This window comes from Stigmatopora argus, chromosome 13 (genome assembly GCF_051989625.1).
Source record: "Stigmatopora argus isolate UIUO_Sarg chromosome 13, RoL_Sarg_1.0, whole genome shotgun sequence".
Lineage (NCBI taxonomy): Eukaryota > Metazoa > Chordata > Actinopteri > Syngnathiformes > Syngnathidae > Stigmatopora > Stigmatopora argus.
In genome coordinates, this window is record NC_135399.1 from 13,921,932 (window position 1) to 13,935,578 (window position 13,647).

The following is a 13,647-nucleotide window of genomic DNA, read 5'->3' on the forward strand; positions in this document are numbered from 1 at the left end:
TAGTCCTCTAAAATCGCAATGTATGACCTTATTTGGATTTTTTTCATCTATGTAAAACAAAATACCAAAATTCTACAGTTGCCTACATTTCAGCTAACTAAAAAGCACTGTTTAAGTGACCAGCTCCATCTAGTGTTAAAGACGAAAAGTGCAACGGGATGTAGGCTTTCTCAACCTTCTTGTGCGGGCCCAATTCACTGAGATTTTATCATTATCTGTGGGTTAATAAAATATATATATATATATATATTTCTATCGTATTTTGGACAGCCCTGATATACATGTATACATATGACTAATAGATTTTGCACTTTTGATAGAAAAAAGAACAAGTGAGGGGGTAACAAAGCTTGTTCGAGACATCCAGGAAAAGCCTGTTTCATTTGGAAAGCAACATGGGTTGCTGTTTTCCTTGCAAATGCAGCTCCAATGTCAATTTCACGCCCCTCAATACCCCCCAACCTCACCACAACATGGTCGCGGCCCTCGGCTACAGAACGTACGCAACAATCCGACTTTCTCAAAACATCCGCTCGCATTTTATTTCCCTTTCTCGGTGCCGGAAGCTTTTGTTTCGATGGCAGCGGAGGTTTTTAAACACACAAAGCTCCCTTTAGGGCCATCGTAAACGCTGGTTAATGATGATGAAAAGCGGAAATATACAAAAAATATATTGTCAGCTAGCTTTGGTAGCAATACAGGTGAAGCAGACACATAAATATGTATAATAACATGAAATATTACCCCGTTTGGATGTTTTTCTACATGTTCAGCAATAATAAGGTAGAAATTAGTCATTTTTAAACTAACAAAGCTCATGTTACACATCAATGCTTGTTGAAAAAAAATATATATTTAATTTAAAAAATATATATAATCATGTTATTTTTATATTAGTATCTTTTACATTTTATTTGAAGACTATGTGTTTTTGTTTCCAGGTATAAGGTGTCAAACCAATAAATCACTACTTTCTTCTTTCATATTCACCCTTTCAAGCCCAAACCACAAAATATGCATCAAATTAAAATTCTTTCATCTATAAGGCTAAAAGATGTCAAATATAATTTCCATCATAGTTTTATGATACATCACTTTTTATCAGGGAAAAATATCTGCATAGGGTTAAAAGGCTCAACAACAACAACAGAAAGATTTGCAAAATTTCAATAAAATGAAAACTATGTTACTACTTGGTTTAAAAAACTGAACATTTTTCAATATCTGGAGTATTTTATTTTGGAGAAAATGTTGATTCACACAATTGACTTTGGTAGTGTCAAAAATGACGCGGTGGACCAGATTTGGCCCCCGGCTCACTAGTTTGACACCACCGGTGCCTGAATTGGCCCATGTGCTGTTGGTTGTGGATTACAGTCTCTCTCTCTCCCCCCTCGCTCCCTCCCTCCTTCCTCCTCCCCCCTCTCTCGCTCTCCACCAGTGAGCAAAAAGCGACTAATTGAAGTCTAGTGACGTTTGTGGAATACTAGTGAGCCTTCACAAGCAGGTTGAAGGAAGAATTCATCTAATGAGGAATAAATGGAGGATGAGGAGGCGACTACTGTACACTTGTCACCTCCTGGCTTGAGCTAATAAGGCCAAGAATGACATGTTCAAGACATATCTTGTACTAGAGGTAGTCTAGGAAATGCTAACATGTGTTTGTGATCTGTATACTAGACTACATCATGCGTTGAAAGATAAAAACAAACATTTTGGGGGGATTTCTGTTTCTTCCGCTATTTTTATTTTTAAATATTTGAAAAAAATACTTCAAAGTAAAATGTGAATTTTTGTATTGAATTGATGAAGAATGTTAATATATCTACTGATTTTACTTTTTTATGATAAGACAAATGAATAAAAGAGGAAAAATGAAACATTTAATTATTTTCCTTTCTAGGAATGTTTAAATAAACGTTTCTGAAAGCTAAAAACAGAATAGTTAAACCGCACACACACTTTTTCTATCCCAAAATATGTTAAAAACCAATCAAAGCCAAGACAATTTACTCTTTCCTAAATAAAAGCATTTTTTAAATGACTATTTACTGTTTTTTTCTTTAAAAAAAGACAAAAATATGTTTCTCCCCCTTATTGATTAAAAATATGAGCCAATACAAGACAATATTTGCTACCAAAAGATTCCAAAACAGAATGTGGATACCTTTAAATATCTAAAAAACACAAAAGCTATCAATTCATCGCAGCAGTCTAATTGGCCCTAGAATAAAACCATAAATACGACTTGGGGAGGGGGAATTTAAAAAAAAAAAGACTGACACCCCTTTTTTTGTCTCTGCTGCTGTGCGTCTTTGAGGAAATTTATTAACAGCACGAGAAGAAAGGTGGCGTTGTGTGCGCGTGCGCGAGTCTGATAAATGGAGAAACATCGAAGCGCGTCATGAGACTGAATCTACGCCGGCGAATAAGTGGGGGGAGGCCGGCTTCAGGGTGGCGGACCCCGGGGAACGTGTGCCTCTAACGGCCTATATTTTTGCTGGGCGCCGGCCCTGTTAAAAAGCCTTCATGGACTCACTAACACATTCACTTGTTACAAGGTCTGAACAGAAGAAAAAAAACATCGCCCCCCCCCAATACTCATATAAATATGTATTGATCTACAAGCCACATTTGCAACCCCAAAGGATTGCAGCAGACTCCCAATAAAAACATTATGGATTCTCTATGGAATTTAAATGCCTTCAAAGTCATATAGCATCATTTCATGAAAATATATCAGCTAAATATACAAAATCAGGGGACATGAATGCACTAAACGGATGAGTTTCGAACAATGTATGACAAATGTCAAAATGAATCACTGCAAAAAAAAAAATGCCCCGGTGAATTCGGTGTATTGAATAAAAATGCAAGTTGAATTGGAAAACCAATGCTAAAAATACTGTTCAAACTAATAACACTTAATAAAATATTAAAATAAATCGTTTGGTTTTCCAGACTCGCCAAAATGTGGGAAAAGAAAAGAAACTGAAGAAATAGTGAAGTAAAAACAACGACTGTATTAGTTGTCCAAAAAGAAAATAAGTCTATTTTCATCTTCCATTTTGTAGATAAACGTGGATATTGAATATGCATAAAAATCAATACTGATGAATAAATAACGATATATAATCCCACTACAGTAGCCCAATGGTATTTAAAAAAAAAAAGAAAAACAATAAATTCGCGACTCTATTAAAAATTCCATCCCCAAAACTTTCCCAAATAAAGTAACTGCAGTAAAGCAACCATAAGAAATAAAGTTGTAAAAAATAAACAAACATGTTAGCATGAATGGAGTCAGGGTGGGCTTTATTTTCAAAGACCCCCCTTTTCTCCACTCCATTTAAACTCCTCCATCAGTACATCATTGATTAGATGAGTTAAAAAAAGAAATAAAAATCATGAGCGTGCAAAAGAGAGAGAGGACCGAAGTGTGTGCGTGTGTGAATATGTGTGTGTGGGGTGGGGGTGTGTGGGGGTCTTAAAATTGAATTGTGCGTGGAGTGCTGTTAAGGCCTTTAATTGCACTAGACGCGCAGAAGGCTGCGCGCGCGTGAAGTGGGGGGGCTTCTGGATGGGTGAGGTGGGGAGTGGGGGGGGGGGGGGGGGGTCTCAAGGCGGTATAAATAGTGAGCTCTCCAAAAGACACTCACAACAGCGGGAGTGATCTCACCTCCACTCCTTCCACTCTCTCCCCAACTTCACGGCGCGGAGCTCTCGACGTCGCTTGGATTCTTTTCTTATATTTCTTTTTTTTAATTTTTTTTATTGGATGATTCGGGGCTATTTTCATTTGCCGGAGGAAGAGAGGGATCGGGGCCAGGAGGGGAGGGAGGGGGGCCTGCTTTTTTGGGGGGGAATATAATCATCATTTTAAAAAAACAAAAGGCAGGCAGGCAGTGGGGCAGCCATGGAAGAGCTCACGGCGTTCGTGTCCAAGTCGTTCGAAGCCAAGGGGAAAGAGACCGGGAGCGGAGGCGGTAGCAAGGAGGCCATCACGTACCGGGAAGTGCTGGAGACGTCCGGCTTGGCTCGGCCGCGAGAGCTGGCCAGCCCCGGCGAACACGACTTCGGCGATTGTCCGCTACACGCTTACAAGGAGCATGTGGAGCAGCTGGACAAGGACAAGCTCAAGGACTTCCACGTCACGAGGCCCGCCGAAGGTAACCGAACGAACCGATCGAACGACGAGCGTCAGTGAGGGGGGGGCGAAAAAAAAAACGAAAAAAAACGAGCGACAATTTAGGAGTTCACACAAAAGGGGGAAAAATGATCGCGTTTTTATATAGGTAGGGATTATCAAGATATTTTCCACACGAAAAAAAGTGTATTTAGTCACTACATTTTATTGTTGGATTTTTTGCGGGAGCCGAGACTGAGAAATAAAGTAATTGCAGATGCAGAAAGAAAACTACAGCAGACTGCATTGCTTTTATTCCAATTTGTAATATTTTGTTTGGGCATTTTTTTAATAATCAGTAAAGGAGGAGTTTGTTCGGATTTTTAGAATATGTATACGTGGGACAAAAATCAGATTTTTATTTGATTACTTTGTCCGTTTTATCAAAGGCTGCAATATTTGGAGTTGCATTATTGTGAGTGCAGCAAGAGAAGCGAGCATAGGCCTTAATATTGCAGCAAAACATTAAAAATAAAATAAAATACGAGCACTATTTAAAAACAGTAATGATAAAAATGAGGGGAAAAACAATTTAACATGCAGTGCTTTCAGTACTTGTGAACACATCCGACTTAAAACAACAATCCGATGTGATAGCAAATACGATAAGGCATTGAAATTGTCGTAAAATTGCGGGGGAAAATCGCCCCCCTATCCCATGTTTTTGGTTTTATTCTGAACGAGCGTCGATTGTGGACTTGGGCAGGCATTTACGAGTGCGCCAAGGACAAGAAGGAGGACGTCAAGTCGGAGGACGAGGACGCGCAAGGCAAGCTGAAGCAACGCCGGAGTCGCACCAACTTCACGCTCGAGCAACTCAACGAGCTCGAGCGTCTTTTCGACGAGACGCACTACCCGGACGCCTTCATGCGGGAGGAGCTCAGTCAGCGCCTCGGTCTGTCCGAGGCCCGCGTCCAGGTGAGTCAAAGTTCGAGAACCGGATCACGCGACAGGAAAAAAAAATATTTAAAAAGAGCCCTAATAACCATATTTCGCCATCCAGAATTAATAGGAGATTTCATTGAGGGAAAAAATCTGACATTATGAGAGCATCATGTTTTTCGAATGGAGGTAGAAGGCCATAAATGTATGCAATAAGAGCTTTTTTTTTAAAAAAAAAACCTTAAGATTATGATTGCTTTAAAACAAAATGGAATTTATTCTTGTCGAATAATTTGTGAATCACCATACTGTTGATAAAAACCAAGTTAAAAAGCAGGAGGAATAAATGCATGTCATGGATGGCGTTCAATGTTCACGTTTTAGTGACATCAATGGTGTTAGATGTCCAATTCATTTGGACTGGGAGACATTCAAGTCACTCCCAGTTCAAAGGGAAATTAGTGAAAATTACAATTCGTGCAAAAAAAGGATATTTAAAAAAATAGGGTTTTTTTTAATGGGATTTTTGGGCTATCTTGCAAAGTAGCTAACATTTTACAGCATTTGATTGAATGCACGTGCATAATGCGTATATGCAGATTTACATGATATTGCATGCAATTCATCATTTATTCTCAAGGGGAAATTAAATTAAATTTGCACTATTTATAGTTGCTCGTCTCGTATTGAAAAACGACGAAAGAAAAGTCTCTTCGCCTCCTATAGGAAAATAAATCCAATTTACTCTAATGAATAGTGAAACGGTTTTGATTGAATTTGCAAAAATTTAGGGATGTTTTCCTCTGCTTAAAAAATATGATATTAAAAAGCATTCCCTTTTGAAACGTTTTCTTGCTTTTTTAGTGTTGTTTCGGTGTGAGCGCAGCTGTGTGAGTGGATGTAATTGAAAGTTATGAGAGTCAGTCACTAATGCATTTAGAGCAAATATGTTATTAAATGTCATTTTTCACTGTCTGCATTACACACGCCCTAAAAAAAAACGTCCAAACAGAAATGAGATTAATTCATATCATTGAGTGGCCCTTCATGAAGAAATAAGTGTGTGGAAATTGCTCGGCCTACTTTGACACATCTGTATCCTAAAAATATGAATCATAACTGAATCTACCTTTTTCTAATACCGACTCTTCCCAGTCCAAAATGTATTTATGGAGTAGTTGTCCGAATCCAATTGTTGGAGCAGTCTTTGGATGCCATTGACGGCAATGGACGTCCAATATTTTTTTTGTTTGTTTTTCTTTTCCTAATAATACATAAATATTCACGTGCCCTACCGAGAGGTTAAAGGTTTTAAGTGTCAACTACTTTACAACTGTCACTGAAAGGGTTAATTTCTAAACGGTTCATTTCTAATCGTCAAAGAGGCGGAGCTTGTTACAATTATTCATGAGGACAAATTAGGTTGATGATAATTAATAATCGCTGGCAGCAAACTGAAAGCGCGACATTTTAGGTTCCAAATTGATTTGCCCTTTGGTTCAAAATATCCTAAAAAAAATACATATTTAAAACCATTCAATGTTGACGGCAAAAACCTTTGGATATTAAGTGATATTTGGTTAATGTTTCATTATTTGCATGACGTGACATTGATTGGGAAATATGTAGTTCTGCTTTTTTGTATGTACACAAAAAACAGGCCATATGAGAAAATTGATATTTTCAATATTATGAGATTCAAAGGCTTTAATAATATTTTGTGAATGAAATAACAAAATTAAATCATGTCATGCAACCAGCTAATTGTATTTTTGCGTATGCATTTTTCATGATGTAGCATTTTAGGACATATTGTTCCTTTTGTGAAAATAACAAAAGTGAATAAATCCCCCCAAAATTCTCGTTCACTAAAAAATGGGTTTGTGGAACATGTTTAATAATTCATGAATGTTTTTATAAAAAGACAAAACATCCATGAGCGCATTTCTTAATTCCTCCTGCTTTTCAAGCTTTTAAAAATTATATTTCACACAGATTTTTGACTCTTGACGCCATTTCCAACAAGAAAAAAAGATCAAAATCTGTTGTCATTTTTCAAACGCTGTCCTAAAACACACTTTTTTTCCTCCCCCGCCGCAGGTTTGGTTTCAGAACCGAAGAGCAAAATGTCGAAAACAGGAAAACCAGATGCACAAGGGTAAGCGTGGCTTTTGGCACCCTTTTAAAGCAATGGCTTTTATTGTGAAAATATGCTTCCCTTTCTCATCTCATCTCACATAACTGTCTGGCTGTCTGACAGACATCTTTCCCTTCTCTCCAGGGGTCATCTTGGGCAGTGGCAGTCACTTGGACGCCTGCAGGGTGGCGCCCTACGTCAACATGGGGGCCCTCCGGATGCCCTTCCAACAGGTAGGCAGGCCGGCATGCTAGCAGGCCTTGCAACACCTGCTTTTCGGGCTACTTTACAAACTGGCCTCGGCCATCATTGACCCCAAACGTGCAGGAAGTGACCCGCAATTTAAAGAAAGCAACCCCAAGAACTCTAAAATTGACAAAGACGCGATATAAAATGTAGTCATTGGACGGCAAAGATGACCGATCCGTTTTGACTGCCATAAATGTTCGCTCATTGTACAGAAAGTGACCCAAACCAGACAGAATAAATTTCCCGTTTACATTTTATCACCTTCAAACGTAATGAGTTTGACTTTAGCGAAACAAAACAATTCTCTACGGCTCAGTTTACACGATTTAGGTGTGTGTGTCTTATTTTGAAATATAATCATTTTAAACACTTGCAGTACGTCTAGTTTTGTACCTTGTAGCTTCAATTATGCCTGAACTTCACAGAAACTTAATACGCAAAACCTTGCAGTTTAACTACAATGCGGAACATTTGATTTTTTTTTCCTCGTAGGCAGCAAACTAAATTCCTGTTGAGCGGGCAGTTTTTATGACTTAAGAATTCAAGAGTTGAACTTTCTGTGGTTAAATCAAGATTAAATAGCACAATAGACACTAATTGCAAAGAAGGAAAAGTAATCATTACCGTAGAACAGGTAATAGAATAGATTAGTTCCTACTCTATGTGACAACTGCAGAAGCGGATATGGAACTTATGGATCTTATCTTAGTTTTTCAGCACTGCCGATCAAAAGCCCCCCCAAAAAATGCAAATACCCCAGCATATAAAAATTGTAAGGAAGCGAAGGTTAAATTTGTGCGAGTTTTCCGGCAGCAATTTTTCCACCTCACGTTCTACCGCCGAATTAAACATCCCGTAGCTCTTTTTTGGCTCTCTTGGACCTTTCGGCCGTCTCGCTATGTTGTGACACGCGGCGGCTTCGGCCTAATTAGGCCATACATGAAAGAGAGCACCAAAGCCGGGAGGGGGCCAAAAAGAGAAATGAGGCTTATGGAGCTTGAGCGGGCTTGAGCGGGCGGGCGGGCCTGCGTGTCGAGAAGGATAAAACGAGGACGGAGCTGGGAACATTTTTTTTTCTTTTAAAAAAAATGCAGGTGAAACGCGCTACTAACCAAGCGTCATCTTAATAGCACTGCTGCCCTACGCGGGAACGTTTCGGACATCGACCTTTTTCCCGACATAGAAAATATTTCCTATTTTTGTATCTTTTCTTCCCATATAAACAAAATCCAAAAATGTTGACTTTACCGGGCCACAAAAAGCGATACGTAGGGCCAGATCCAGCCCCCATCCCGCCACTTTGAAAGATCTAGAGTTAAACGTAGGTTGAACGCAAGCTTTTGTGTGGACACATCACTTCGCAATTGATAAAAATCAACTTCATATACTATTTTAATAAGCGTATGGCGGTGTTTGTTTGCCCTTGAAGTGCTTAGCGACTAACTGCTAACAGCGTCCCACCTTCATTTTTATTTTCAGCATTTTAGGGTAAAAGGCAGATTCACAAAAAAAAAATGATGCGGGGTGATGTTTAAGCTTTTATTTGTGTGGGAAGAGCAAAGCGTAAAATAGTTTTTGGCCCTTTTGCTATTTGACACATGAGAAATGGCAACATGTTTTTCTGAATTCGGCACATGCTTTGTTTTCGCCTACCTTTTAGGAATATATTTTAGTAAGTAAGAATATTTGGATAACTGTGGCCTAAAGAAAAAAATACATAAGGGACTGTCAGTGGTTAGAGTACAAAAAATTAAAGATATCTATGAGTTGCATTTGAGTAGATGTCAACACTAGCCAAACTATTAAAAAAAAAGTGCGACTTATGTTCCGGAAAATACGGTACCCGGAATATGAAAAAGGTTATGCTACTCTTGCCCACCTTTTTTTTTTCAAATGCTCTGCCGCTTTAGACTCAGGAATATGTCTGGATAAATATTTATAACTTGGAATATGCAAGTATCTTTCGAGTGCAAAAAATAGTTTATTTATGCAATGGAATGCATAATCATCAGCGTAACAAGACGGCGTATAACAGCAGACTGAATTAAGCAAATGTGTTCTGGGCCTCAGGAAGACTTTGATTTTGGCTCATACAATCTGATGCCTGTGTTTGTGTGTGAGATTCATTAACTTTTAGAATCGCAGACAAAAATAAAGGATGAAATGAAAGCACGTCGGTCGGGTGAGGCTGCTGGCTATTTTCATAGAAAACACACAGTAAGCAACACCTTTGAGGGGCTAAACTTTGAGGTTACGTTTGAAAAAAATGCCACACAACCAAACTTAAACTCATTGCTCACATGCACACGCACACAAAATAGGGTGAAAGAATAATAAAAATAATAATAAAGTCAGATGTCTAGGTTTGTACTGCCCTAAAATATCCCTACACGCACAAAAATACATACATGCACTGGTTGCTCAAGCCTTAAATTGCGGGTCATGTTAGACCGATACGGGAATATTTTGACCTAGCCATAAATTCACATTTGAAATAGTCACGTGAAAACCATCTATGAGGGTTATTACATCACGAGTCAGTGAAGTAGCGTCAAATGCAAGGTAGCGTCAAAAGTTTTATCGAGACTGTGACAGGTAAGAATTACTGTCATTTTTTTAAACCAACAGTTAACAATTACGACAATTGCCAGCTCACGTTTCCGAATGCGAAAATCCACTAAGCTCGAAATTCTTGCGGCATACAAATATGACAAAACGGAAAATGAACGCAGCCGGCCAAACCCGAGTGACCTTTTCTGTGTTCACGCGGCAGGTTCAAGCGCAGCTCCAGTTGGACGGCGTGGCCCACTCCCATCCCCACCTGCACCCGCACCTGGCGGCCCACGCCCCCTACCTGATGTTCCCACCCCCTCCCTTCGGACTACCCATCGCCTCTCTGGCCGACTCGGCCTCGGCGGCGGCGGCGGTGGCGGCCGCCGCCAAAAGCAACAGCAAGAACTCCAGCATCGCCGACCTGCGACTCAAGGCAAGGAAACACGCCGAGGCTCTGGGACTCTGACCCCAGCGGGGGCGCCCCCTCCCCACCTTTAACCCCACCCCCCCACGCCGCCGGCCCGTAATGGCCTCTCGCACAAGACCGAGCCCGTGAAAAGGGGCTGTGACGCTCAAAGCTAAACGTAAACACAAACAGCCAATGAGAGAAGGGAGAGGGTGGCGGGGTTTTGGGTAGTCGGAGAGCCTTTTCGGGGGGGGACAAAGGAGGAAGACTTTAAAAAAAAAAAAAAAAGGGAGGAGGGGCAGCGAAATAATTGTCAGAAAGAGAGCAGCTGCCAAAACAAACCACTTTTCCAGTGAAGCGCTCGTGAAATACCAATGAAGTCACCTTTTACTTTTCGCCCAACAGGCAGGACTTCTGCGGGGCCAGTGGCTCAGTCCACTCCAGGCACAGATCACATCCCAGGGACCGTACAAACGCATGTGGATGTCTGTCTGAAGGGCCCCGCCGCACGCTGAGGACTTTAGCCACAGTTAGCGTGGCCGGCGTGGATGAGGACGGTCGGGACGGCGGGGGCGGGGCGGGGCGAGGGACGCCTCGCCGCTCCCGACCTCCTCGCCGGCTTTAAAGGCGCGCATTTGCAACCGCCCGTGCGCGGAGGCCTTCCTTCCTTTCGTTCCTTTGAAACAACCCCCGTCTCCTCCCCTCTACTTCTTAAGGACTTGTGATATAAGAAAAGCAACAACTTCCACATTGGCCCTTCTATTTGTTTTTTGTTTTGTATTTTACCCGGAGCGCCCTTCCCCAGACTTTTGGTTCTTTCTATCCCGGGCGAAGAAGTGAAGATTGCCTTTGCACTTCAGGTCTCGTGTGTCGTGGGTGTTTACAAATGGCACTACAAGCAAGATACTACTTTATTAAATTAAAAAGTACAGGGGTGGGCTTGGGGAATTTGATACGCGCCACGCGTTCCACAAATAAAAAAAAAAAGGATGAAGGGTATAAACACGATGTACAGTGCCTAACAAATGGATTCTCTGCCACCAGACATTAAGGTTTTTTCATTACGTGCATTACGGCAATCTTTGATGGAACCAGTTGTTGACACTAGGGTTAAAAAACGGATATAAATATATATTGATTGAGCATTGAAGTCAATCAAAAGGCAAACTCAAAATTTCAATATGCAGTTTTTATTAAAAATTTGTCGGTTCATCAACACAATTGTCATACAAATTGATTAGTATTTTTTTATTGTTTTAGGTCAATTGGAGCTGACAGTGATTAACGCGTTTTTTTAATTTGCAGGTAAATCCAACAAAAGTCTTTGAGTCAAAACATATCACATAATTGTACAGCATACAAAATAATTTTTTTGACCAAAATTATTTTTTAAAGTTCTTTTCCACTGAAAAATGCTAAAATATCGAAAGATGTCTTCACCATGCAAATTTGTATTTAAGCACAGGTGGTCAAATGAATTTGTTAAGCACTGTATATAATTTTTTGTCATTCAGTCAAACTGAAATGCAATGGTGTGCAGTTTAAGTGCAATACTGTAAATAGCAGAACAAAAAAAAACTTAAACAGCTAGCAGTTAGTCGATTTTATGTTGTTTTTTTCAATGCACTGTTGGGAGTTTGAACTTTGTTTGCCGTTCGTTTTTCCGAGGCGGCGTGTACATTTTTATTGCGTTGGAGAAAAACAGGGTGCCATATTTCACGCTCAGCTAAAAATCAAATTTATGACAACTTTCAGCAGAATCGACGTGCGGCCCGAGCGGTTGTTTACAAAACGATTAGCTTTAATTTGCATGTTGTGTGCGTGTGTGTGTGTGTGTGTGACATTCATCATTCATTTGCCAAAAATGTTCAGGATTCCGATTTGTGTCGCCGTTTTCTCACGCCCCGCCCACTTTCTGTTCCACCCGCATTAACGACTGTCGACGTTTCGGTTTGAGAAAATGAAACACGCCTGTTTTATTTATGGTTTTTGCATCGGAGGGTCTGCGAAGAGCTTAAGAGTCGGACGACAACTGTACATTTTTACGTTGCTTTTTCATTTATTCGTCTGCCTTTTCTGTGCTTTATTGGGGGGCGTGGCTCATTTAGAGGAGAAGAAAAAAGAAAAAAAACTAAATGTAGCGTGTCCAAGTTTACACAAGTTTCAGGGATGGTTGAATTTTAAATGTGGAATTTGTTGTACGACGCTTATCGCTTCATTTGCCGGCATGCTTAAACATGAATCATGTTTGTTTGTTCGTTTGTTTGACCCCAAACTCTCTTTTGAGACACAAAATATGAATGTACATCCTGTACAAGTAAACTATCAATAAAATTATAAGTATTTGTACCCCAGTGTTACAATACTTGACAAGGAATTTGTTTTGTCTACGTTTCTTTCAACCCAAATTGTGGAGAAATTACGCAAGGATGCCAGATTTCCCAGTTGAAATGAACTGAATATCTACTGGATTTAATAAAACATTTAAAAAAAAATGGTTTTCAAGTTGGCCCATACTATGATTTTTCTGAAAATGGAGAAAAAAGTTTGGAGACCCCCGCTTAATAAAATCAACAAACGGTTATATTCTACAAAGAATCAATAGTCAATCACCATGCAATTGACGATTTACAGTTTTGCGAATGGACATCTAGAAAATGTTGTATGTTTGCCTTAAGTTGCAACCTGTGGATGATTATTGGTCTTAGTTAAGTGACTTCTGATCTGGTGGCGCTGCTATGAAAGCCAGATGTTGTCAAGCGTCGTAAAAATCGGTCGCCCCTCCTTCTAAAACGCAACGTCTTACGGTCGCCGATGACGGCGGTCAAATAGAAGTCAGGCGAGTCCACGACGAAAGGCGGAATTAGGAGAACCACTTGTAATCTTCTCCCAGTCCAAAGAGGACCAGTTTGGCCATGGGCGGATCCCCCAGGGTGGGCACGGTGGGATAAAATGAACCAACCATTTGACGTTTACGAGTGCAGATCGAGGGTTTAATCAAAGGTGGGCTCAAACCTTCCTCTGCAGGTTCTCCCCATGCCCATGTGGGTTTTCTCTGGGTACTCTGGTTTCTTCCCACACGCTTGCTAAGATGACTAGACGGTTCTTTGTCTCCTTGTCCCCTGCGATTGGCTGGCAACTCATTCACAGTGCCCCCCGCCCACTGCCCAAAGTGGTCTGGCACCCTCCACGAACCTTGTGAGGATGAGCGGAATGGAAAATGAATGAATTTGA

The 13,647-nt window shown here is 40.4% G+C and overlaps 2 protein-coding genes across 3 annotated transcripts in view; one reads left to right on the forward strand and one right to left on the reverse strand.

Annotated features, from left to right (window-relative positions):
• The window catches only part of ppp2r3b (protein phosphatase 2, regulatory subunit B'', beta), a 90,608-nt gene that overhangs the window by 61,594 nt on the left and 15,367 nt on the right, over nt 1–13,647 (reverse strand). The gene's annotated exons all lie outside the window — the stretch shown is intronic.
• Nucleotides 3,854–12,790, forward strand: shox (shox homeobox). 2 transcript variants are annotated; one of them, XM_077617779.1, is made up of 6 exons: nt 3,854–4,169; nt 4,893–5,104; nt 7,169–7,226; nt 7,329–7,438; nt 10,228–10,440; nt 10,819–12,790. In XM_077617779.1, the coding sequence occupies exons 1-6, from the start codon at nt 3,917–3,919 to the stop codon at nt 10,906–10,908; spliced, it is 936 nt and encodes a 311-aa protein (XP_077473905.1). In that variant the 5' UTR covers nt 3,854–3,916; the 3' UTR covers nt 10,909–12,790. The 2 variants fall into 2 exon arrangements, with proteins under 2 accessions (XP_077473905.1, XP_077473906.1); XM_077617780.1 differs by having other exon boundaries at nt 7,350–7,438.

Coding starts and splice junctions, on each gene's coding strand:
- shox (XM_077617779.1), top strand. CDS start 3,917: ATGGAAGAGCTCACGGCGTTCGTGTCCAAGTCGTTCGAAGCCAAGGGG. Junction 5,105..7,168: donor TGTCCGAGGCCCGCGTCCAG/GTGAGTCAAAGT, acceptor CCCCCGCCGCAG/GTTTGGTTTCAGAACCGAAG. Junction 10,441..10,818: donor TCGCCGACCTGCGACTCAAG/GCAAGGAAACAC, acceptor TTCGCCCAACAG/GCAGGACTTCTGCGGGGCCA.